Raw genomic sequence first — 25,865 nt, 5'->3', positions numbered from 1 at the left:
TTTGTGCAGAAAGAGTATGACCTCTGGCTCCTCTGGTTACCCCTTCCCTGGAGGCCCCTGCCTAATAGGGTGGGGGGGGGGTTGCTCAGGGCCCCAGAGCTGCACTCCGGTGAGCAGCCTGGGAGCAGGGGCACCCCCCTCCTGTCAGGAGCCAGGCTCAGCCTGTGGGTAAGGGCCCCTCAGAACTGAAGACGGGGTGGGGGGGAAGGGAGCCTCCAGCAGCCAGAGACAGAGCTGCCACGCCCTCAGATGGTTCCTATATAACTTTTATTTCTGGAAGTTAAAGTAGATACAGCAATATACAAAAACAAAACAAAAAACCGAAACCCCACAATAATATAAATTTTTACACTATGAAGTATACATTGGAATTTGATACGGTGACCAGGACAGCAGCAGACAAAACCACTGTGCAGGCAGGCTGAGCCAACTATGGGAACCCCGCAGCTGGGCTGGGGACGGGCAGGGGGAGACGGTGGAGAGAAAGTGGGCAGGTCCTGGAGGGCTCGATTCTTGAAGGGAGGGGTCAGAACAAGTCTCGGCTCCTCTCAGAACTTTTGCTACAATCAGAGTTAAAACCAGATACACATGCTACCTCAAAGCCACGAACTTTACAATATCTGCACCAGGGAAGCCTGGATCCTTGCCCCAGGTTCCTCTGATCTAAATCTTCTCTCAGTTTCTGAGTTAAGCTTATTATGAAGTGAAGAGTGTTGCTGGAGAAGGGAGAGCTCTGTACTACCTACCAACCGTTTCTAGGCCGAAGGACAGGGATGGCCAAGCGCAACCCCTGTTTGTCTTGGAGAGAAGGTCCTCATCCTCTTAATTCTGAACCTGCTGAGGACTGGTAAAACAAACAGCACTCCACAGAAACTCTGACCGACTGAGATAAGGTGGTCCTGGACCACCCAATCTAGTCGGGCCTCCAGGTCAGAGGCGGCCCAAATATTGGAGACCACCAAGTGTTCTGAAATGCAGAGTAAATGGGAATTGTTCTGCCTCATCTGGGAGGCCCCAGGGGGGGAGGAGATGGTCACCAGCACTGGGGGGAGGCCAGGGCGTACGCTCCCTCACACAAGGGATAGACCTCGAGTTTATCAGTAAGCCTCTGCCCCTGGGTTAACCAAGGGAAGAGGTGATTAGAGGTGCCGCGGGAAATCACCAAGAAACCGGGATATGAACCGTATTCCCTGAGCTCAACTAGACCCTTGGCTGGGGCCACACAGTCTATCGTGTTCCACCTGTAACTCTCGCCTTCTTATTCCAGGATTCCCAAAGCAAACAGAACAGGGGACCTTTGGACACCGGAAGGAGCCCTACACAAGGGGGGTCAGGTGGACAGGGAGGAAGGAAGGATCACCCCATCCCTTATAAGGCACCCACAGGAACAACCCAGGCTCTGGAACAGGAGCAGAAGTGCAGGGAGACGGCGGGGGCGGGGGGGGGGGAACACGACACAGGTGGTAAGCACGCCTCTGCCCAGCCTTACCTACTAACTGGCCAACACATTAAAGGGGAAAATAAAAACTCTGTTTATTAAAAAATGTCTAGGATGTTTAGGTTGTCCTTCAACCTTCCTATTTCATAACCAAAGGCCAAGCCACGGCTTCAGATGTCTTTTAAGGGTTGGATCTGAAGCCCATTTCAGGATTTCTATAAATTATCAGCCTGAAGAAAGCTGAATGCCTAAAGCACCAAGAAGGCTACTGACTGAGTTGTCTTAAATACAGAAAAGGCTATGCCGATACAGTGTTTTTTGCCCTTTAATTTTTTTTTTTTTAATTTAAAAAGAAACCTAGGGGCTGTGAAAGTCCTATCTTCTATTTGGTTGTTAGCAAGGTTAAAAGTGCAATGCCAGGAGTCATGTAGCTGGAGGCAGCCTGCGGCGTGAGCTTACAGAGACAGGCAGAGGGGTGCGCAGGCAAGAGGAGGCACTTGTCTAAGGACAACGCGAGCTGCTGAGAAAGGAGGGCCGGGGAGCAAGAAAAGACCAGAACATTTCCTTTTTCTCCCTCTTGCCACCCCTTCCACATTCCCCGGTCACAGTCTCAGAGAACACATTCGTATTTGCATTTAGGTAAAAGCGTATCACCCACGTTCACTCATTTCTCTATTTTTAAAAAGTGCCCAGATTGCTCAAAGATAGCAGAAGTAGGAGATTAAAAAAAAAATCTGGAAGCACAAAGTCCGAGGGGTCTCAGACGATCTGGGGGTTGGCTGTGTAAGGGGTGGTGGATCACAGGTAGGTGCCTCCGTCCTCGCTCTGCAGCCTCAGCCCGCCGCTCCTCACATCGGGGAGGTAGCGCACTCCGAGGTCAACTCCATGTCGAACGTGAGGGACTCTGGGGGGACAGAGCGGGAGAGCTCGTTCAGGGGCCTGAGTCCGACGACAGCCGGCAAGGGGCACTCCCGCAGCCCTCGGGGGGACAGAGGCTCAGCCACCACTGCCATCCAGTGTCCTTGCCCCGTATGGCCAAGACAGGGTCGGATACTCCAGATTTACTCTCCTCCCTAGAGGGTCTGGTCTTCTGGAAGGGCTCAGTCCCCTTCCTCCCTTAACTCGTTCCCAACTGTCCACGTGGAAAGATCGAAGGCTGTCCTGCCGCATGTGGCAGCCTGGAGCCACGGGCGCACTGAGCAGCAAAGTGTGGCTAGTCCCGCTCGAGACGGGCTGTAGCCGCACAACGCCCGGCACGTTTCAGAGACTTAGTACAAAAAAAAAAAACAAAAAAAAAAAACCTCATTAACTTTTCCTTATGTGTTAAAATGCTAGTATTGGGGATTTATTGGGTTACAGAAAAATATATTATTAACGTTAACCTCACTTGTTTCTTATTGCTGTTTTTCATGTGGCTGCTAGAAAACTCACACTTACAGGCGTGGTGCACATTTGGTTTCTAAGGGAGGTGCTAGCACTGCTCTAGAACTTTCTACCAATCCCACAGGGCGAGCTCTCAGCTCGGTGCACGGCACACAAAGGGGGCTGCCTTCCGTCCTAAGGACAAGGTCTGTCACCACTCACTCACCGAACTGCCCTCCTGCTGAGGGCTCAGCACCTTCACCATTATTTCCAAACTGCATCAATGAATCTAAAGTGCGGGGGGACATCGGCAGGTCAATGGTATTGCTGCACGTCGTTCTGTAGGAAATGGGGAGCAGCAGGAGGGGAAAGGGCCGGGTTGACAAGACACAATGGAGAAAAAAAAAAAAAGAACAAAACACACACACACAAGCCATCAAACTCTGGTCTCCAACAGAAAAATAAAAGCTCAAGCTTTTTAAACGCACAAGGTCACTTTGAGTACTACACAGAGCCCAGGGCGTGCCGGCCCTTCACAGGGTAGCTCTCACCCAGTGTCCTACTCCCAGGAGAACTGAGGACACCAGAAATGAAGGCCAAATTGAGAAGGGAAGCCACTTACGGTGTCACACAGATAAACTTGGTCTTCAGGTACGGGGCAGCACCTGGGAAGAGAAAACTGGGGCTTACTAATTGTGACCCCACTGTGGGCAGAGGGCAGGAGGCAGCCGGCTGCCTCATCGGTGCTGACGTGCACCTCACTCCATCGTGGAGCACAGGTCCCTTTGAAGCCCCATCTCCCCTCAGGGCTGCCCCCCCACCCCCCTGTACCACTGGGCGTGCGGGGCGCTTGCAGTGTGACAGGTCAACTCTTTCCATAAAGCTTTCCTGGCCTGCAGAGACTTTTCAGCACACCCTGGTCCCACCTGAGCCTAGACCAATGCCCGCCTTGTTCGTTCTTCCCCCAGATGAGGTGAGCACTGAGCTGCCTGCATGTGGTCTGAGGACTGTGTTCTGGCCTGGCCGAATGTCTTGGCTACGACTTCTCTGCATGAAGGAACGGAGCCAACGCGGCCTGGGCTCCGACACACCACAGTCCTGCTCAGACGCCAAAGTCACCAAGCCTCTAAGAGAATGTGGAAATTGCTCATGCTGTTCTGAGGCCCAGAGTCACACTTTTCATTCCTACGGACATTCATCTGCCTCTACTACTTTTTAGGGGAGCCGTATTAGTAACTCCCCAGGTGGATAGCGACATCACATAAGAAGTAGCCTCTCTATGAAGGGAGGCCGCCTGGAGTGGCAGGACCATCACTCTGGACTGAAGACGGGAGGCCTGGGCCTCGCTATGTCTTCCACGGCTAAGATACCCGAAGCAAAGCACTTTCTACACTGAGAGAGAGGGGGAAGAGAGGGGTGCCCATCTCGGTCATTTATAATTCTTCGTCCATAGTTAGAAATGTGAAGATTGGAATAAATGAATTTTAGGTGTTAAATGTTTACACCAAGAGGTCGAGGAGCCTTGGAGACACTGGCATGAATTGTGGGGGAGTCCGGTGAACAAATCACTTAGGAGGTGTGGGGCAGGGTGGGGTGGGCCAAGAGAAACATAGTTATCAAGCCTGAGGTTTATAGAGAGACCAAGGAATCAGAAAATCTGACAATCTGAGAAAAGGCATTGTCGGGGGTCCTCAGACTGCCATCCAAGGTTATTTGGGGCCAAGAAATGGATTCACATGGAGCCGAAACCAAAGACGCTCCCCAGAGAGGGTTCTGGTGTCATAAACCCAGTGTGGCACAGACCTGAGGGCAGCCGGCATCCCGGACAGAGAAGGATTTAGTTCCCCAGTGATCAGGTAGCTGAGAAAACTAGCTTCAGCTGAGATTCGGCAAGAGCAGAAACAAAGGAGAACCAAGACTGAAAGTACAGCTATGGCTGTGTGAGGCTGTCAACACACTTCATCCAATTTGTACGGGAAGGGGGTTATCCTTTCTAAGAGAGGACTCTCTCCCTCAAGCAGTCAAGAAATCCTGTGTGGGGTCTGGTGGAAAAGTAAGGAGGAAGGGAGAGTCCTGGGAAGATGATCGATCTATCCCTGGGGACAGAAATACTTTCATGATGGAGAACAAGAGGAAATGGGCACAGATCCGTCTCTTGGAGGAGGCCCACTTGAATGCAGGGACACCCCCAGCACTCGGCCCACTCCATCATCATGCTCCCGACACGCCAAGCCCCTCCGTGTCCACTGCTTATACTCGCCTCCCCAGGAGGCTGGCAAAGCACTCCAGTCATTAGTTCCTTTCTCCTGCCTGGGGTCTTGCCCCCCGAGAAAACACTGGTGACTCCAGGCAGGAAAGGACCTTGCCTCCCGGTCACACAGGATGGCGGATGATAACGGAGGGCCTGGCCTCAGACTGGGAACACGGATCATGAAAGCAAAATGAGCCAAAGGACGAGCACGTGGGCCTAAATGTCCCCTGCAGGAGGAACAAAGGGTAGCGCGTCAGGGCTGATAAACACATCTCCCAACTGAAGCACAGCTGGAAAGCCAGATAAGTAGCAGACAGGAAGTGAGAGTTAGCTCTTCCATAGCGTGAACAAAACCCAACACCAGAACAAAGGAAAGAGGAAAGTCAATTAGCAAGCAACTCAAATGCCCTCTTCCAAGTCCCAGTCTTCCCCCAACCCAAGAAATTCCTCAGAGGGGATTCCTAGGAAAAGGTGTGTGCGTGCGCTAGCGTGAGGTCTTTGCTGTTTTTGTTTTTTTTTTCCAAAAGCAACTGGGGTAGGGAAGCTACCCTCAAAGGATCGCTTTAAAGAGCCCCCTGCTGGCTCTCCAATGAGGGGACGTTAGGTAAAAACAAAGAATGGCAAATTATAGGCTCCGCCTCAGGACTCGGATGGAGAAGAACCCAGAGACCCAAGGCAGCAAATGGGGATGGGACAGACCAGCGGGGCCGCCCATCCACACTGATGACAACGCTGGTGGTTACAGGCTTACTGTGAAACAATATCTACAGACTTAGAGAAACACCTGTGCTCTGGCACGTGACACAATCGCTTATTTCAAGGGCTGCGTGCTCTAAATCCCATCCGGAGCCCAAGAGCCCTCCCACAGGTTACAGGTTCGCCCTTGATCACCGCTCCCCCACCTCTGCTCGTAAACCGCCTTCCCGTGCTGCTAACACTCATTTCCTCCAGAAAGCCTTTCTCCATCCCACATGACACTGCTCACATTATTCAGTGACGGGGAAAAGGAAACACATGAGACTTAAGTCTGCGTCGCAAACCTCCCAGCAGCTACCGTGTAAGAAGCGCTGTGCTGGCTGGACATCCTGTCCTCGCTCTCTCGGCAGCATTCTAGATGTGGGGTGAGTGTGTGTGTGCTATTTCTCCCTTTAGCCTGGCAGGTTTCCTGTGGGGCAGGGACAAGCGACTCCGACTCCTCTCTTCTCTCCAACCCCATTAGTCATCCCCAAAAGCACCCACTACAAAGTTCTTTCCCATAAAGAGGAATAAAAGATCACCAGGCCCTTAGGGCATGTACCTGTCTGTCCCCCAGGGATCCTGCAATTGCCCCCGTTTTTCCCCAGAATTAAACGCCCGACACGGAAAATCAACAACTACCTGGGTCAGCTTCAGGATGCTCCTGGCTCTCTGGGCGACAGTACTTTCCAAATGCCTCCTCCTTAGGAATGTCGGGGTAGAGATAGACCAGCGGAGACACCAGGATGTTGGTGGCATCCATGATCTTATAGCCCATGATGATTTCAGCAAACGACATGTTGTTCAGCTGCTGCTTGGTATATGGTTCCACCGACTGGATCTGGGTCTTACCTGTCATGGGATATTGTAAGGGAAGATAAGGGAACCCCTGACCAGGTAATCTCAGAGAAAACGACCTGGTTTATCTTTCCTTGAAAGGGAAAGACTTATGCCAACCCAGCTCCTGAGCCCTGAATATCCTGTCCAGTCTAGTGGCACTGTGGAAATGTTCAGCTGGCTTCTGGACAGGCTACCCAGTTGGGTCACGGGCAATATACCTGAATAACGACTTGCGTAAGATATATTAACAGGTTAGGTAAGAAAGGAGATGAAGAAAGAGATTTAAATTGCAAATTCCTAGGCATATATTAGCCCCCAAAGCAAGCAAAACAAAACTGGCAAACAATCCTCCAGCTGAAAGAATTTGCAGAAAAGAAGTCACTGAAAAGTGTTATTATAGAAGGCAGGGGTGTGCGAAGCCATCTTTGCCCACTAGGGGGCAGTGGGTGCTTGAAACTAGTAGGAGCTGTGGCGGCAGCAGCAACTGCCACCAGGTGGGGTGACCAACAGTCCAACTTACCGCTGATGTCCTTCTCCACCCAAGTGAAGGTGACACCTCCTTCTTTGCTGCTTTCACTGAACCGTAGCAGGAAGGTGCCTGGGGGCTTGGTACTCAAGATGGCCCGCTCTCGCTCCTTACTGATAAAACCCATTATGTACCTGGAGCCAAAGAAGAGCGACAAGATCTGGGCTGACAGGGTCCCCACCACTGGCCTGCTGAGAGAGCAGGCGACTGGTTCCACACGTGCACTCCGCCAGACACAAGAGCTTCAACCTACCCTTCATTCCAAAGAGCCAGGATGTACTTTTTCACAAGGTCAATGATATTGTCTAGCCAAACCCAGAAGGAGAAGCCTTTGCCAGCCATGTTTTCCTGAAGAAAAGAATAATGCGAAAGCCAAGTCTACCCTCCCGGACTTTTCCTCTCTCGGGGCACGATGCCACCAAAATCCCCAAGCCCATCTACCCTCAGGTACGTAGGTCCTACTGGCCGTGAGACCATAAGTCTTCAGCCTTCAAGCCCAGTACCATCCAAGACAACCCCACAGGTGAGCATTCCCTCCCACACTCCCACTCCCATGAGGATTTAACAAGATGGCTTACTTTGCAAAATTTAGCCCACGTAATCTGACACCCTGAATAGTTCACACCAGGTCCTACAGGAAAAAAAGAATAAAACAGTGTAATTTTCAGCTTTGAATCAAGGCCTCATTTCTTAGAACACACATTCATACACATCTGTCCCACGATGGGCCGAGAAACCATTGGCTTTCCTGTGTTTGAAGGTTCCCACCGCTGCGTGCGTGCACACACACGCACAGCCACACACCCACCCTCACGAAACGCCAGCATCTGATCACCCGGGATGTTGTTTAGCCTAGAGGACGTGGTGGGTGACATATCAAGTCTCTACCCCTCCCCCCACCGCCTCCGCCTCGTCTTGCGTGGTGGCCTGGGGACCAGCAGCACACACGACCAAGCTGAAAGTGTTAGTGTCCCCACGTCTGGGGACAGCGCAGGATAAAGCTCCTTACAGTCTAGGTAGCAGGTAACCTAGTGTACTAAAATTTTTTTTCAGGAGAAAAAAATAAAAACAAGCCTCCGATTTACTGAAGAAACGGACAGGGATGTCAAGCTTTTTACCTCTGCCTTCGAACACGCACTTCAACAAATCTCTTCCTAAGGTCAAAGTCGTGCTCTGGAAGGGTGAGGGGTGCAGCCACCACGAGAAAAGACACCTGCCCCCCACCTCAGAAATGATCAGCAGGAGGCAAGCTTCCTCTGCCTCCCGACCCCACTGGCACCCCCACTCCTCCCACTGCGGGAGCGCGTGCCTTCGGGCCCCAGCACGGAGCCTTGCTCAGCAAATTCTCCTGAATGAACAGCCCCACAGGCCAGATTCCTTTTCTGAGGAGGGCAGCAGGCAAAAGAGGGAAAAGGCTGACCTAAGAGTTTCTCTGCCAGCGTAGTCAACTGCTCGATGCTCAGCCCTCGCTTCGTGGTGGAGGAGAACTGCCAGCTCAGCACCTCGGCCACTTGATCCCAGGTGCCAATCGGGGGCTTGGTGAAGAAGTTCACGTTCTATCGAAAATGACACAGTTGCTCATTGAGATGAGACAGTGGTGCCTGAGGACCCACACGAGGGACCACAACAGCAGCCTCCAGGGGACGGGCGCCTACCTTGGGGTTGTTGGTCAGCATGTTATACCACAGGATCGATGCCCAGGCATTTGGCATCTGACAGATGTTGGAGATCACTACGACCGGCAAGGAGTGGGTCTGTGGAGAAAGTGGGGAATGAGCTGGGGGGCAGAGGGCCCTCACAGCATCGAACATCTCTTCAGCCATACCTGCAGGTTTTGGAATAAAAGGACGTGCCGTGAACCACACCTACTGCCAACTTTTGGGGGAAAACGTGGCTGAGTCGGCTCAACACCCAGAGTGGAGAGAATATGCCAAACATGGGCCACAGGGCACAACCAGGAACTTGAAAATCTGACTTGTTCAAAGCTGGACTCCCAGCCCCCAGATTCCCCATTTATAAAACCTGGAAGGTCTGAGAACTGCAGCTGTATCTACCCATTAAACAGAGAGGTCCCAGGAGTCAAAGACAAAGATTCTTGCTTTTTTCAGCTCTGTCTTTAACTTAAAGATCAAGAAAGTTGGTAAAAGAGAGTGCAAATGCCATGATTTCCTGTACACTCAAAACACTAGCTGTCTAAAGACTATTTTGCCCAAACTTTATAAAGTCGACTAGTTACCTAATTTCTAAATACAGATTTTCACGTCGAGTTTGCTGAAAGCCGACTTTATAGTTGACCCTTGACCAACGTGGGTTTGAACTGCATGGGTCCATTTATACGTGGATGATTTTTTTTTATAAACAGGCTATAGTACTGTAAACATATCTACTCTCATGATTTTCTTAGCAACATCATCTTTTCTCTAGCTTTATTGTAAGAATATGATATATAAAACATATAACATACAAAATACGTGTTAACAGGCTATGTTATCAGGAAGGCTTCCAGTCAACGACAGGCTCTAAGTTGTTAAATTTGGGGGCAGTCAAAAGTTACACACAGATTTTCAACTGGGCAGGGGGTTGGCGTCCCTAACCCCTGTGTGGTTCAATGGTCAACTGTACGGGCATCTTCCAAGCACTCAAGCAAGACTCTACTCTCAGCTGGGATACTCTGGAGTTTTCGGAGAAAAACAAGCAAATTATCAACACCGTCCTGAGCAGAGTCATCACTCTACCTTCTGTAGAAAAAATCCCAACTAGATGTTCTTGTCCCGAATCACCCCTCCATGCAGCCCTGTCCCGACTCTGTGGCAGAACTCACCTCAAGGTCGATCTTGAGGCCTTGGTGATACACCTCGGTCTCAAAAGTGATCAGGTGCAGCTCCTCGGTGACAATCAGGGAGGCCTACAATAACAAGAAGGACACTCTCTTCCTCAGAGAGAACGGCCCCGGACACTAAACGCCATAGCTGAAGAGAGTGACATACCCCAGCCACGCTGCAGCAAGAAGGGTGGTCCCCCAGGAGGCCACGGACACGCTGCCAGGGACGCAACCCTGAGCACCCGCTCTCTTCAACTCCAAGTGCTACGATCTTCAGCCTCATCTTTTACTGGTTTTATTGTAATATGACAGACCCAAGGGGTTATTTATAAAATGGGTAAGGCACAAAGAACAACAAAACACTGAACACCTGTACCTATTACCCAGCTTAAGGAAAAGCCCGTTACCACTGAGATTCCCAGGGTGCCCTTCCCCACTCCCATCCCTGTCCCTGCTCCCTCGGATCTAACTGCTAGTTTGTCTTCGGGTTTATCATTTCCTAGCTTTTCTTTATGGCTTTACCATACTTACATCTTTAAACAATGGAGGCACTGTATAGTTTTGGATGTTTGTGAACCTTATACGTATGGAACCATACCCTACGTACTGGGGTGACTCGGTTTTGAGCGCCTCGCTTTTTGCGCCCATGGTTGTGTGAATCTGCCGGTTATTCATTCTCACAGCTACATACTATTCCGTCACAGGACTCTACCGCAAATCTTCTAGCTCCTCCAGTGGTGATGGTGGGCTATATTCAGGACTTGCCATCAGGCTGCCGTGACATTTTGTACATGTCTCCTGGCACATATGTACAAAGATGTCTCTATTGTTAAATCCTGGGAGTGGCACTGCTGGTTTAGAGGGTGCGTTCATTTTTTATAATGCCAAATTGTTTTCTGAAGCAACAATTTATACTCCCACCAGCAATCAGCAACCTTATTTTCAGTAAGACTTCCCAATGAATTCTCAGAAACACAATTCCAATTCATTTTTAAAACACTTCTTTTTCTAACTATAAAAATAATAAATGTTCAGTTTAAATTGCAAATATTACAGAGATAGTATAGAGTAGTCTTGGGTACCAACAGCAGTATAACTACATAAACACTGGCATATATTCCTTGAGAACTTTGGAATTCATACACGAAGAGACAAAAAACAGTGTAGTACATACGCTTTTTAAACAAATGTAATAATATACTACTCAAATTATTTTTCATCTTGCTTTTTTCCTTTTTTTTTTTAAAGTAGGTTCCACACGCAGTGTGGGGCTTGAATTCACAATCCTGAGATCAAGAGTCACACGCTCTACCCACTGAGTCAGCCAGGCGCCCCGCCATCTTGCTTTTTCTAAACGAATATGCCGCACACATTTTTCTATGTTGTACTTCACGCTTTATAGTCAAGTACTATAAATTCAGGAGTTTTTGTTTGTTTGTTTGTTTGTTTGTTTGTTTAAGGTCTGCTACATTTAAGAGAAGAGGGAAGACTGGCTCAGGGCATAAACACTAGAAAAAGAACAGGGTGTCACAATCTTTTCCGAAGATTGAAACCTAGTTTTTGGTCACCTTTACCTTTTTTTTTTTTAAGTTTATTCTTGACACTAAGCATTCAATAATCTGAATCAGAGGGAGGGAGACAATAAGGGCAACAGGGGGGACAGGTTTTATTCTTTTTCTTCTTAGATGTTTAACTCCAACTTATTACAATCTTCGATGCCACCACAGTGAGAAAAACAGGTCACCAAAAATGAAGCCAAGCAGCCTCAGCTGGCAGAAGCTGGAAGGGGAATCTGGAAAGCCCCAGGCAAGGTGGAAAGCTTCTTTTCTACTAAATGGGTGTGGGTTAAGTCAGCCAGGGACTTTCCACTCCTCCCTAAAGATGAGCCAACTCCCGCCAACTCCCGCCAACTCCCGGGACAATCAGGGAAATGCTCCAAGCCGGAGAACTCCAGAGCAGATGTGACTTCTGACCGTGTCATTCTGACCTGTGGTGATTTTTCTGTATGACTACAGCTTAACCACAGGTTGGTGTCTCTAATTCTGGGCAATAAGAAGGCTCTTGCTCTCTCCCCATCAAAGAAAACCCTCCGAAGTTGGCTTTCATCCCCAATAAAACTTACGTCACAATTGGCTCGGCCCCCGTTACCACATCTTTGCTCTCTCAGGGTCTGTAAGAAAAGCAGGGAGCACCTGTGTCACGTGAGGCTCCCCACCACCAACCTCTTTCTCCCTCTACCAGACGCCCTTGGAGATGGGGACCCAGGCTCCCCCCTCATACCAGGTGTTTGAATTCTGCAGACAGGCTGCCGTTGTTGGACTCTTCCATGTTCATCACTTTTGTGTTTGTGCCCAGAATGTTAAATTTCCGGGATCTGAATCACAGCAGAAAAACCAACCACACAGGTGACTGGGTAGCCAGAGGACAAAGTCAGATTAAACAGATCAAAAGGAAGCCTCTAGGCTGAACTTACCCTCTGAGGGCTGCAACATCCCCGGAGTCTCTGTTAAGAATATAAACTGGTGTTAATAAAACTGGCCCCGTGTTTCTTCGAAAAATACCTGTAATTTACTCTGCTGGAAAAACCACTGTTCTCCTGGGAATTTCTGTAAACGATGCAATTACATTTTATATGTGACATATGCCAACCCTCACATACCTACCCCTTCCCAACAGCATCAACTCCCCCTTCCCAACAGACCCTTGGTTCTGCTCAAGTATCCCTCCCATCCCCACCTCCAGGGGATCCCAATAGTTAAGTACATCAGAGCACAGCGTGCCCACAGCGCAGTGGTCCTGGGGGTGAGGACATGACCTACACTGTCTCACTCAGACTGGGAAGGAACTACAACCCAGGCTGGATTTATTTTCCACAGCTTCAACTCAATACGAGCAAGGAAGCATGGGGCCTTAACTACCACAAGCAACCATACAGGAACTCAGAAGGGAATCTCACAAAGGCAGAGAGAAGATTCTGGGTCCTGGGTGACATAAGTGAGTCACTAATCTCACTGTCAGGAACTTGCCCTAATTCTGCATTTCCAGTTACACTAGGATGCAAATTTCCTTATTATTTAAGGCACACTGGGTTCTCTGTAAAGGTTTATTATTACCTGCAACTCAGATCATCCCATTTGATATTAGCCAGAAACAGTCCCCCCAGTGGGTGCACTTTCAGCTCTACATGTCTGAGTATATAGTTTTTATACAGTCATATTTCTCAGTCTTTTATTTTTTTATTAAGTACTGTTTTAAAAGTGCTTCTCCATGGCTATGTATGTACTAATAATAGCTACTACTTATTAAATCAAACATTTTGTGTGGGTTTACAGATTAAAACTGATCAAATTTTAAACCATTCAGAAGGTATCTTTCTATATATCACATTTTAAAACTTAAGAGTCCTTGTTACCAGGAAATTCTCCCTCACATTTAATCTAGATTTCCTTTTTATTTTTTTTAAGATTTTTATTTGAGAGAGAGAGAGAGAGAGAGAGAGAGGGAAGACGAGCAGGGAGGAGGGGCAGAGGGAGAGGGAGAGGGAGAGAGAAGCAGACTCCCTGCTGAGCAGGGAGCCTGACACGGGGCTTGATCCCAGGACCCTGGGATCATGACCTGAGCCAGAGGCAGACGCTTAACTGACTGAGCCACCCAGGCACCCCTCTAGATTTCCTTTTTAGAAAAAAAAAATTTTTTTTGTATTACAGCTTTGATCTATAATTGATGAACAATAAAGTACACTGTTGAAAATGTATGTGGATAAGGTCTGACATAGGTATACAGGCTACACATATTTGTGAAACCATCAGCACAAACCAGATAATGAACATACCCATCATCCCCATAGTTTCCCCAGGCCCGTTTGTAATCCATTCCCGAATCCCACACTCCACCCCACTTCTGTCCCCAGGCAACCACTGATCTGGTTTCCGTCACCAGAGATTCATTTTCATTTCTAGAATTCTATATAAATGGAAACTAAAGTACAACTCTTTCTTGGTTTGGCTTCTTTCACTAAGCGTAATTATTTTGAGATTTCTTATGTGTTGCAAGTATCAGTAGCTCATTCCTCTTTATTGGTAAGTGATATTCCATTTATAGATATACCACCAATTAGTAAGTGCCATCAGCACAGAGCATACACTTACAGATATGCCACAAATAGTTTATTCATTCACCTATTAATGGGCATTTGTGTACAGCCCTCTGTGTGGATATATACTTTCATTTCTCTTGGGTTAATCCTCGGAGTGGAATGGTAGGCTCCTAGGGTAGGTGCATGTTCAACTTCGTAAGAAACTGCCCAATTCTTTTCCAAAGTGTTTTCAGCATTTTGCGATTTTACCATCATTATATTATATATACATTCACCTACGTTTTTAAGATACATGAGTTTAAACATATAGATACATCTGATGGTTAGCAAAGAGTAAAACTCGAGTTTCTCATTCAAATCCTCCCCAATAGCAGGTTTTCCCAAAACTACTTCTTGAAAAAGCCATCCTTTACTCACTGATTTGAGATATCATTTAAAACATATATTAATTCTTTATATAAACTTGAAGTCTATTTCTGGACTCAAGATTTTGTTTCAATGATCAATCAGTTTATTCCTGCCCTAGTAACACACTCATTTAGTAACTGAAACTTTACATTTTAGTACCTGGCAGGGCATCTTCCCACACCGCTCCCATTTCTTTTTATTCATTGAAATTTTTTTTTCGAAAGTGGAATGGTGGTTGCCAGGGGCTGGGAGGATAGGGAAACGGGGACTTGTTCAATGGATGTAAAGTTTCCATGTTGCAAGATGAAGAAGTTCTGGAGATCTGTTGCACAACGATGTGAATATATGTAACACCATACACTTAAAAATGATTAAGATGGTAAATTTTATGTTAAAAATTTTTAACATAATTAAAGATAAATACATACATCTTTTTTTTTTTTTTTTAACTATCTTTGTGGGGCGCCTGGGTGACTAGTCAGTTAAGCATCTGCCTTTGGCTCGGGTCATGATCCTGGGGTCCTGGGATCGAGCCCCCCATCATGCTCCCAGCTCAGCAGGGAGTCTGCTTCTCCCTCTTCCTCTGCTTCTCTCCCTGCTCATGCTCTCTCTCTCTCAAATAAATAAATAAAATCTGAAAACAAAAAACAAACAAAAAAACTATCCTTGCTTATTTTTCTCATCTAAGCTACAACTTGAAGAGCAAGTCAAGAGTTCAAGAAATTCTATTTGCGTTTTGCTTGGTGCCACGTTAACTGAGAAGAATCAACATTTTTATAATAAAAGTCTGCAATCCAGGAATATGATTCATTTTATCACTTTTTACAATATCCCTTCCTCATAAGATTTCATCATTTTCTTCAAATAGATCTTAAACATTTCTGTTAAGTTTATCACAATATATATTTTTTAATTTTGTTGCTTATTGTGAAATCATTTTTTCTATTATAATTTCTGACTGGTTAATGCTATTATATGGTTGAAGTTATTAATTTTTATTTTATTTATTTATTAAACCTACCACCTTCCTTAAGTTCCTTATTTCATTAGTAATTATTTTCCAGTTCATTCTCATAATTTCCAGATTCTTATATCACCCAAAAATTAAGGATAATGTTCTTTTTTCAAATCTCTTCAAAGGGTATGTGCATTTAATTTTTGAAAAATACAGTCAAATTTTGAAAATTATGTATTCCATTATGTGGTGAAGTGTGGAACAATACAAAGCATCAATTTTTCCCATAGAGTCAGGATTTTATATGATATGCATAAATGACATTTATAGGTAAAAAATTGAAGAAAAAGGGGGACACAACAGCAATCACAACTCATATCTGTACCACCAGCTTTGTGGTTTCATTCAGGCATGTAAATGACAATGCACTGCAAGACTTCTGGAAACTTCTGTTCAAAAAATGAAGATCCCTAAATGGAGATAAAGTCTCTGTGTTCACATGATATCTGTCCAAGTTCTCATTTCTGTCTCTCATTTGAAAAAAAGAAAAAAAGAGCTAAGATACATAGTACTTACTTGTCAATGCACACTTTAATTTTAAGCTGATAATTTAACTCAGGGAATTTGACCAGCAATCTATTTCAAAAAAAAGGGGGGGGGAAAGTCTTTGAGTAAAGAAAATAATATCAGTTAAAAAGAAAAAAAAGTCAGTAGGCTCCCTCCCCCAAGCAACTCCTACTTGAAGGAATATAAAATTCACAACCCTTCATATCTAAAAGGTGAAAAAAGCACAATCCCAAACTCCTCTTCCTGCTAGTGTGGCTTTGACCTTATGCTAAGTATCACCCCTTCGGGGCAAGAGGTACTGAAAGAAAGCCTAAGAACCTTGAACTTGGACAAAGTTGTGAGAGATTCACAAAAGGATAATAAAAGTCGTTTCATGAGAAATATTACAGGCAGCTGGTATTCCTTCTGTTAAACCTGAAACCTAACACCAACTTTCTGAAGAGGGAAATTTCACTGCAGAAGGGCAAACCTCAACATACCTGTTCTGACTTGGGTGTGAAAGTCACATCCCACCTTGCAAGGCCCACCACCCACCCGCTCCACGGCCTTTTAGCTTCTATGTCTCGAAGCCTTACTCTTTCCCTTAAAATCCGTAGGGAAAAGTAGGCTCAAAGAACAGAAAATATCCAGCATTATTTCGCCTCTGTTGTAGGGCAGGAGGAGACACAACGGCCTAAGACTATAGGCCTGAAATTACAGGAATAGGCCCAGGTAACCTCAAAAAGAGGTAACAATTCCTTAGCTTTTGACAGGAGAATCAAGGAGCAAGTTGACGTGATGCCAACAAATTCCATACCCACCTACTGCCTGTGATGCCTGGAAACAACCCTGTGGCCACCAACTCTGCTCTCATCCTAAGAGCGTCTCTCATAAAATATCTACCAAACGAGGAAGTGCGGGGCCCACCTGACTTTGGTAGTGAACTGGACGCCAGTCTTGATGACTAAGGGCCGGTCAGGATGCATAGGCATGCAGGGCTGCCGCTCAACCACGAAGGCACTGAAAGCAAAGAAACGGACAGCAGTCCACACACTTCGTGGTGAACCGGTCTTGGTCCTGTGCCTCCGAGGCGAGGGGATGAGGGAAAGGAACCAGAATTGTATGTTACCTTTTCATTAAGTTTCTGAACAGCTCTACGATCCTCTCCTCCAGCATCGGCCGGTGCTGTACGATGGGATCCCCTTTGTAGGACACTTTTTGCTGCAACTCCTCCAGTTTCTTAATTTGCTGGCGGGTCTGAAGTTGAGATTCTGCTAATGAGGTTATCCTGTCAATAAGATATGATAGCTACCAGTTACCGAAGTGAGTGCACACCAGTGAACTGAAGAAGGGGCAGGGAATCCCACCGATAGAAACACCACCATGCAGTCCCCTAAAATAAGAAAGGGGAATTTTTTTTTTATTGTGGTAAAATACACATAACATAAAATCGATCATTTCTAAGTGTATAATTCAGTGGTACTAAATAAGAAAAAGTGTGTGTGGGGGGGGCGCCTGGCTGGCTTTGTTGGTAGAGCAAGTGACTCCTGATTTCAGGGTCATGAGTTCAAACCCCACATTGGGCGTAGAGCTTACAAAAAAATAAATAAATAAGAAAGAGGGTATCTATTTTGTTTTCTAAAAATAGTCCCTTCCTAAAATGTAACATTTCAAAGAGAGAGCTAGGCATAGAGGAAGAGGTGTGAAAACTTATACCCCCAAAGAAGGGGCGCCTGGGTGGCTCAGTCGGTTAAGCGTCTGCCTTTGGCTCAGGTTATGATCCCAGGGTCTTGGGATCAAGTCCTGCATCAGGCTCCTTGCTCAGCAGGGAGTCTGCCTCTCCCTCTTCCTCTGCCCCTCCCCCTCTGTCTCCCTCTCTCTCTCTCTCTCAAATAAATAAAATCTTAAAAAAAAAAAAAAGAATGTATTTTTAAAAAAGCACTTAAAACTGCTTTCAGTGAATTAACAAAATTCCGGGTTAGTGCGATAGGAACAGACAGGCTTTCTCACGTCGGGCTGCCCTAAATTCCCAACGTCATGCTCTACGTGCTGTGCGCCCCTGCATGTCAAGCTTCTCATAGTGTAAGCCGGTGCGTCAGGCGCACTGTTGGGCCTTGCACACGAGGGTGCTCACGAAGGACCTGCTGCGTGAACGAAAGCAAAAGAGCAGATAAAGAATGATCCCACTGATGTGAAAACGTAGAGATGACGATCTCTTTTTCTTTTAAAGATTTAATCAATGTATTTATTTGAGAGAGAGAGAGTCAGCGTGTATGTGCTGGGGGTGAGGGGGGCAGAGGGAGAGGGACAAGCAGACTCAGCACTGAGGACACAGCTCAACATGGGGCTTGATTTCATGACCCGCAGATTAGGACCTGAAGCGAAATCAAGAGTCAGATGCGTGACTGACTGAGCCACCCAGGCGCCCCTAGAGATGACTATCTTTACGTACATGTATACAGTAACAGATGGCTAGAGGTATGGCCATCAAAATTCTAGCTATAGGGACCTCTGAATGATTGGTTTTTAAAAGACCTTTCTTCTCTTTATTCATTTTCTGTGTATGAACTTCTTTCCCTTATAAAAAGCATGTATCACTTTAGATTATTAGAATAACTAAAATTCAAACTTCGGACTGTGCTATGTAGTTAAACCAAAAGCTTTACTTAAATCATTAAATAAAACAGGAGCGCCTGGGTGGCTCAGTCGGTTGGGTGTCCGACTCTTGGTTTCGGCTCAGGCTGTGATCTTTCAGGCGTGGGGCTCTGCACTCAGCATGGAGTCGGCTTCAGATTCTCTCTCCCCCTCTCCCTCCTCCTCTGTCCTTCCCGCCACATGCTCTCTCTCTCAAATAAATAAAACATATTTAAAATACAGCAATATAAACTTATTTTTATTAGAAAATTGTCCAAATAAAGTAAAACTCTTTAGACTTTAACTCTTAGACTTGTTTTTTCTTAAAACTTTGAGAGACAGAGAGAGAGAGAGAGAGAGACTGTACACAAGGAGGGGGAGGGGGAAAGGGAGAAGCAGACTCCCCATCGAAGAAGGAGCCCAACTTGGGGCTCGATCCCAGGACCCTGAGATCACGACCTGGGCGGAAGGCAGATGCTTAGCTGAGCGAGCCCCCCAGGCGCCCCTAGGCTTAATCTGAGTACATCAAAGTCTGCACCTGTGAGACGAAGCCCAATTCCTGAGCCTGCAGTTATGACCATAATTTTAGCACAGCATTCTGGAAAGAAAGGCAACACTCCTCTGTCATCTTTTACCAATTTTCTAGGCGATCTAGGCAGATGTTGGGAGGGCCCCCGATGCACGCAATCTGCTGCCGCCTCTTCCAGTCAGCCAGCTCTTCGTCCGTGAGAGTTTTCTGCACATACTCCATCGCGGACAACAGCCCCGCCAACTCACTCACGATGCTCTGGTTGGAAACCCAAACAAAGTCAGAACACATTTCCTCAGACCGTCGCTAACCACACTCTTTAGTCAATTCCAGAGAAGGAACTTAGTCGAAACCAGGCAAGCTCTGCCACGAGACGCCGCGAGCACGCAGGTGGAGGGGGCAGGCAGGGGAGGGGGTCCGATGCTCTTACGCGCCGCATCTGGTCCAGCGCGGTGAGCATCTGCTCCAGCTGCTGCATCTTCTGCCTGGTCACCGACTGGTTGTTTCCATTCAGATCCTGCATGTCTGCGGACGAAGGAAAACCCCCTTGACCCGCCGGGATCCTCGTATCCCGAACGACCGCGCTCCCGTAAGCGCCAGCGGCCCCTGCGCGCCACGTCCGCCCCCAGCCCGAAGCCGGAGCAGACGCCACACACGCAAGCCCGGAAACTCAGGCAACAAACTCACTTTCTACACTCAAGTTTAATGTCTCTAATAGTCACTTGCCTCCTTGACTCTTGAGGGTTTTGTAGTTGAAATCAAAGTCATCCTGGAGATTCTCCACCACTTTCATTTTCTGTTCTAGATCCTGTTTAAAACCAACAGACAAAACAAACCAAGCCAAAAGAGACAGAAGTGAACCAGATTTTCCTGGGAAGAGGGAAAAGAAAGTTTCTGAGAATTAAAATGAAGCCAAAACCTCAAAAAAGACACACGCAGGACCCACAGGCCACGTCCCCAAGGAAAGGCTTCCTGCCCATGACTTGCTTCACCTGTACTCGCTTCCGAACATCCTGGAGGTGCTGCTCCAGCATCTGCTGCTTCTCCGTCACCACAGCGGCTGTGGGGTGGTTGGCCTGGCCCCCTTGCTGCCACAGGAGGGAATCAACACACACGTGAATGCAGGAGACATGGGGAGATGTCCAGTCACCATCCCACCCACCGCCCTTCCTGTTTGGCTGAGGTGCTGCCGCCACTGGGAGAGGAAGGGAAACAGAGGCAGCGGGCCGGGCGTCATCAGCGTGGTGCACCCTGGGATCATGACCTGAGCCAAAAGCAACACCTAATCGAGTGAGCCACTCAGGTGCCCCTAAATAAATCTTAAAAAAAAAAAAAAAAAAAAAGCCACGGTGATCAAGACAGTGTATATTGACACAGGACTGAAGTATTAACCAATGGAACAGAACTGAGAGTCCAGGAGGGACATCACAGACCCAGTTTTCCAAACTAGAAATTCTCAGTCTCAAAGACAGACTTCACACTGAGTCACCAAATCCTCCTGGCTCTGTGCTCTGTAATCTCGCAAACAGATCTCCGGTTCTCCTGGCTCAGCTCAAGCCCCAACTATGGATCTCTTTGCCTCTCATCTCCCTCCTTTCCAATCTGTTGCCTACGCTGCTAGCAGGGGTCTCTGATATAGACCCAAACACGCCAGTTCCACAGGGACCATCTCTCCCTTTCCGACGGTCCCCAGCCAAGTCCACAGAACACAAACTTCCCCGAGAAGTTTAGGGAACGCAACCTCCACCCCTGATTTATTCTCTTCATCGGGGGACTGACTCATCTGATCGGTGAGATTAGGAGAAAGATTCTGCGCACACAGATCTTCGAAGAACCCAGCACTTCAGCTGGTGCCTCTCTCCTCCACCTCTGCCTTCCTGGGGCACACCCAGGGCAGGAGACAGGGCCTGGTTTCTAGAAGCAGTTCTGAAGGCCTCTCGCTCTGTGTTCAGCGGGTATTTGTCTCTGGTCTCCGAAGCTCCGTATGGATGGCTGGGGATGTGCCGTTCTGCAAACCCAACCTCTGCACCCCCAGATGGAACACGGGGTGGGCATCAGAAATCCCCAATGGTTACCTGCCCAAACCGTGTTTTCCAGTCTTGTTTCACCAACAATACAGCTGACGGTTTACTGTTTTCAACTGCCACATCTACTTCTAAATTGGTACTGCACTTAAAGGGGAACAGTGGGGTGCATTAGCACCCACAGAAGCCAGCCTCTAGCACCCTTGTAAAAACCTCCTGGCTCCTGCTGCTTCCAGGTGTACACACCTCAACCCAGCACAGACCCGTGCTTCACGCAATCCCATGACAAGTGAAGCCTCCCCTCCCTGTGTTTCAGTTACCCCAAACTACCCACCCTTCCCCACATACAGCACGCTCCCTACATGCTGTCCGCTTAGCCCGGCGTGCGCTCCCGCCCAAGCAGACCTGAACTCCTTCACCTCCAGACTCAGTGCACCCGTCGGCTCTCCTGTAAAACCGTATTCAACTTCTGTAGGCAACATTACTCACAACTTCCTCTATGTTTCTCTCACTCTGAGTGTTTGTACACCTATCATCCCAACTAGACTGAGAGCCCTGCTGGGCACGGCTCACATCTCCTCGTCTTCCTACCTCCTGGTGCTCGACCCATAAAAGACACTTAGGAATATGCCAGATGGTGTAAACAGAGAAAATAACAGGAAGGCCTGGGTTGAGGCTTCAAGTATCCCATCTGTGGTTCTAGATCAAGGGCTGCAAACTTTTCCTATAAAGGCCGGTGGTAACTATTGTTGGCTTTGTGGGTCATCTAGTGTCTGCTGGAAACACTCAGCCCCGTCACTGCAGCACGAAAGCAACCAGCGACAACGCGGACATAAAAGGGTGAGGCTGTGTTCCCCAAAATGTCATTTACCAAAACAGACAGAGCAGGCTGGGCTGGGGCCACGGGCACTGTTTGCCAACCCCGGATCTATAAAATTGGGAACATCCATAGGGCACCTACTACTCCCCTGCCTCTTGTGATAAACTTGGGAACCTCAACCCAAATGGGCTTATATCAAGTATTTTCATCCCATGGGACAGGATGAACAGATACAGAAAGGTTCTCCAGAACAGAAAACTCCAGTGAGGCAGGGGCGAGCGCTCTTTGCTAACCTCCCCGTCGCCAGTGTCTCAAACAGTGAGTGTTATTAGTGCCCCCTTGTCCATATCTGAGCACCTCAGTGCTCTGCTGAAGTTCTTCAGCGGCTTCTCATTTCTTACAGTCGTGGTGACGTATGATGTTGGTGACAGTGCTCATGACAGTGATCGTGACAGCAGCAGCAGAGAGCAGTTCGCATTTACTTCGCATGTATGTGTCGGGCACTGTTCTGAGCATTTTGCAGGCACGAATTAATGAAGTTCTGTGAAGCAGGTAGTATAATCACTCCCATGGGAGGCACGTTCCCACTGCCCGAGGTTACACGGCAAGGGGCAGAGCTATGAAGCTCAAACCCAGACAGTCTGGCCCCAGGACCCTTGTGGTAAACTGCTCTTCCAAAGCCCAGCTGCTGGGCATGACTAACTAAAGAGGTGTTCACAATATGGCCCTTGGCCTTTCCTTATCCAACCAGATGCTGAATTTTCCACAACTCCTCCCAACAATACATGTGTTCATGTTTTCCTGTCTGAACACGATCTTCTCTCTGCCTGGAGCGCTCTCTCATCAGGCTGGTGTATCGGTCATCAGCCTTAAGTCTTGGCTCAGACACAAGCTCGCTCTCTCTGCGATACTCTCCCCGACTTCCTCAGTTAGACTTAGATGTCCTTTCTTCTGCTACATCTTTGTCTTGTAAGAGAAAAAACTGTACACTTATGTTCATGGCAGTGTTATTCACAATAACCAAAAGGCGGACGCCGCCCAAGTGTCCCTCAACAGATGAATGCATCAGCAAAATGTGGTCCAAATACAGCGGAACATTATTCGGCTTTTGAAAGGCAGGAAATTCTGACACGTGTTACAACAAGGACGAACTGTAAGGAATTATGGTAAGTGAAGTGAGCCAGGCACAGAAACACAAACAGTGTATGAGTCCACTTCGATGAGGTCCCAAATTCACAGAGACAGAAAGGAGAGTGTGGTTGCCGGGGGCTGCAGTGAGACGGGAACGAAGAACTGTTGTTTAATGGGTATAGATTTTAGTTTTGTGAGGTGAAAAGAGTTCTGGAGATGGTTACACAACAGTGTAACTGAACTCAACACGACTGAACTGTACACTTAAAAATGGGTCAGATGGGGGCGTCTGGGTGGCTCAGGTCATGATCTGAGTCCTAGGATTGAGCCCCGCATTGGGCTCCCTGCTGCAAACTCTGCCTGCCGCTCCCCCTGCTTGTGCTCGCTCTCTCTCTCGCACCCTCTCTCATATAAATAAATAAAATCTTTAAAAAAAAGAAAAAGGTTCAGATGGTGAATTTTATGTTGCGTGTATTTTACCACAATTTTTTTTTAAAGTGGGGAGGGGTAAGAAAAAGTCTCTGATTATAGTAAAGAAAATAAAACCCCCTCAGAGAAAGGAAAAAAAAAAGTCTCCTCTAACCAACCACTACGATGAGTCGGTATATAACCTTCCAGACATTTTATCATGCATACCAATAATATATGCATATTGTATACCAGTGTTTTTACTATTATGAATCAGATCTTTTCTTCTCTGACATTTTCTAACAGGTTATTGTTGCTATGTATAAGAGAACTATATAAGAGTCTTAAAGTATTTATCTTGAATGCAGTCATCTTTCTGAACTCTTGTTGGTGCCAATAGTTTTTTTTTAAATTATTTCTCTTGGATCTTATAGGAAGACCTATCTATCTATAAATACTGACAATTTTGTCTCTAGCTTTCCAACATGTATACCCCCATTCCTTTTTCTGTCTTATTGTATTGGCTGGATCCTTCACAAAAATATCAATGGAAGGATGCACCCTCAATCTTGTAACCTTTTTTTTTTAAAGACGTATTTACTTTAGAGTGAGAGACAGCGACACAGACAGCGCGGGGACAGACAGACAGAATCTTCAAGCAGACTCCTTGTGGAGCAGGGAGCCCAACACTGGCTCCATCTCTCAACCCGTAAGTCATAACGGAGCAGGAACCAACGGTCAGACACTTAACTGACTGAGCCACCCACGTGCCTCTTGTAACAGTTTTTAATGAGAACAGTTTAGTATTTAGCGTTTTACCATTGTGCATACTGTTCCATTTGGTTTCTAGCAAATACTCTTTATTGTATTAAGAAGGCTCTGACAAATATTCTTTACTGTGTTGGGAAATTATTTTTATCCAGAAGGGACACTAAATTTTGGTGTCTAACAAAAATATGGTTTTTCTTATTTAATTTACTAATTTAATGAATTACATTAATAGAATTCCTAATGCTGAGCCATTCTTGCATTCTGAGAATCTAAGCCATGCTTAGTACACTGAGCAGGATACCAAACTCCTAACCATTTCCTTTACTTACACTGTCTTTTTAAGGTTTCGATATTAGGATTATTTCAGCTTCATAAAATAAGCTGGAAACATCTCCTTTATTTCTATACTTTGGAAGAGTTTAAATGGTAAGAGAACAATCGATTCCACGGAAGTTTGTTAAAACATTTAAACCATCAGGTCTATTGGCTTTTTGGTGGGCTAGGGAGTATATACTCTTTTGAAGTCTTTTTCAATATATTTCTATGGTCATTGATCTATTTAAGTTTTCTTCTTCTTTTTTTTTTTTTTTAAGATTTTATTTATTTATCTGACAGAGATAGAGACAGCCAGTGAGAGAGGGAACACAAGCAGGGGGAGTGGGAGAGGAAGAAGCAGGCTCATAGCGGAGGAGCCTGATGTGGGGCTCGATCCCAGAACGCCGGGATCATGCCCTGAGCCGAAGGCAGACGCTTAACCGCTGTGCCACCCAGGCGCCCCTAAGTTTTCTTCTTTTTTAAATATATTTTAAATTTGTATTTTATTGCATTACGAAGTTGTTTGATTTTTCCATTTCTCCCAGACCACAACCTCCTCTAAAGCAGAGGGTCATAACTAGCCTAACACAGCAGGATATGTACACACATACACACATAATAGATTAGATGCTGTAGATATTCGAGATGTTCTAGACAGATAATGTATTAGATGTTCTAGGTATATATGTATTACATGTTCTAGATAGATACGTTTATTATGTGGCAGTGTAAGTGATAGGTCTTTCATATATCAATCTAAGTGATGAGACCAGCAGCGTGGAACTGTTCCTCAATGGGCCAATTAGTGTCATGTTATCTCCATTCCCTAAGCTAACTGTATCTCTAGCTCTAGTGAGTGTATTCGCAAACTTAACCACAAAAGAGAAATGCATATGAACCCGAATGACTCAATCCCAAAGCATCTCCGAGGTGGCAACCAAGAACAGTACATTATCATTTCCCGCTGGTGCAAATGTGAACTGTTACAGCCTCTGGGGAAAGGAACCTAGATCTATAAAAGTAAAATATATAAACCCTTTGACCTAGGGCTTCCATGCCTGGAAATCTATCATAGAGAAATCAAAGCACAAATATATAAAGCTGTAAAGGGAGACACTGCAGGAGTGTTTATAAGGAGGGAAAAAAACAACCCAGAATGAAGCAAATGTCTATGGAAGAGAGAATAACTGAATAAAGTACAGCAAATCTACACTACGGAGTATGATGCAGCAAATAAAATGAGTTAGCTCTATTC

The 25,865-nt window shown here is 46.6% G+C and overlaps 1 protein-coding gene across 4 annotated transcripts in view; it reads right to left on the bottom strand.

The window, feature by feature from the left end:
- Positions 1–248: 248 nt before the first annotated feature.
- The window catches only part of STAT3 (signal transducer and activator of transcription 3), a 67,171-nt gene continuing 41,554 nt past the window's right edge, over positions 249–25,865 (bottom strand). The window contains exons 5-24 of one of the 4 annotated variants that reach the window (XM_026512803.4): positions 20,134–20,229; positions 19,868–19,949; positions 19,572–19,666; positions 19,248–19,399; positions 17,108–17,266; positions 16,906–16,998; positions 16,009–16,068; positions 12,447–12,476; positions 12,254–12,347; positions 12,096–12,143; positions 9,974–10,057; positions 8,808–8,906; positions 8,573–8,708; positions 7,731–7,783; positions 7,406–7,500; positions 7,147–7,286; positions 6,426–6,638; positions 3,423–3,465; positions 3,027–3,139; positions 249–2,342 (exon numbers count right to left, since the gene is read on the bottom strand). In XM_026512803.4, the coding sequence (XP_026368588.2) occupies positions 2,287–2,342; positions 3,027–3,139; positions 3,423–3,465; positions 6,426–6,638; positions 7,147–7,286; positions 7,406–7,500; positions 7,731–7,783; positions 8,573–8,708; positions 8,808–8,906; positions 9,974–10,057; positions 12,096–12,143; positions 12,254–12,347; positions 12,447–12,476; positions 16,009–16,068; positions 16,906–16,998; positions 17,108–17,266; positions 19,248–19,399; positions 19,572–19,666; positions 19,868–19,949; positions 20,134–20,229 (1,941 nt within the window). In that variant the 3' untranslated portion in view covers positions 249–2,286. The remainder of the gene's footprint in view (positions 2,343–3,026; positions 3,140–3,422; positions 3,466–6,425; positions 6,639–7,146; positions 7,287–7,405; positions 7,501–7,730; positions 7,784–8,572; positions 8,709–8,807; positions 8,907–9,973; positions 10,058–12,095; positions 12,144–12,253; positions 12,348–12,446; positions 12,477–16,008; positions 16,069–16,905; positions 16,999–17,107; positions 17,267–19,247; positions 19,400–19,571; positions 19,667–19,867; positions 19,950–20,133; positions 20,230–25,865) is intronic. The other 3 variants (XM_026512804.4, XM_026512805.4, XM_026512806.4) reach the window with 3 other exon arrangements.

This window comes from Ursus arctos, unplaced genomic scaffold, assembly GCF_023065955.2.
Source record: "Ursus arctos isolate Adak ecotype North America unplaced genomic scaffold, UrsArc2.0 scaffold_24, whole genome shotgun sequence".
NCBI lineage: Eukaryota > Metazoa > Chordata > Mammalia > Carnivora > Ursidae > Ursus > Ursus arctos.
The sequence above is the reverse complement of the archived record's forward strand: the minus strand, read 5'-3'. Positions and strand labels throughout refer to the sequence as shown.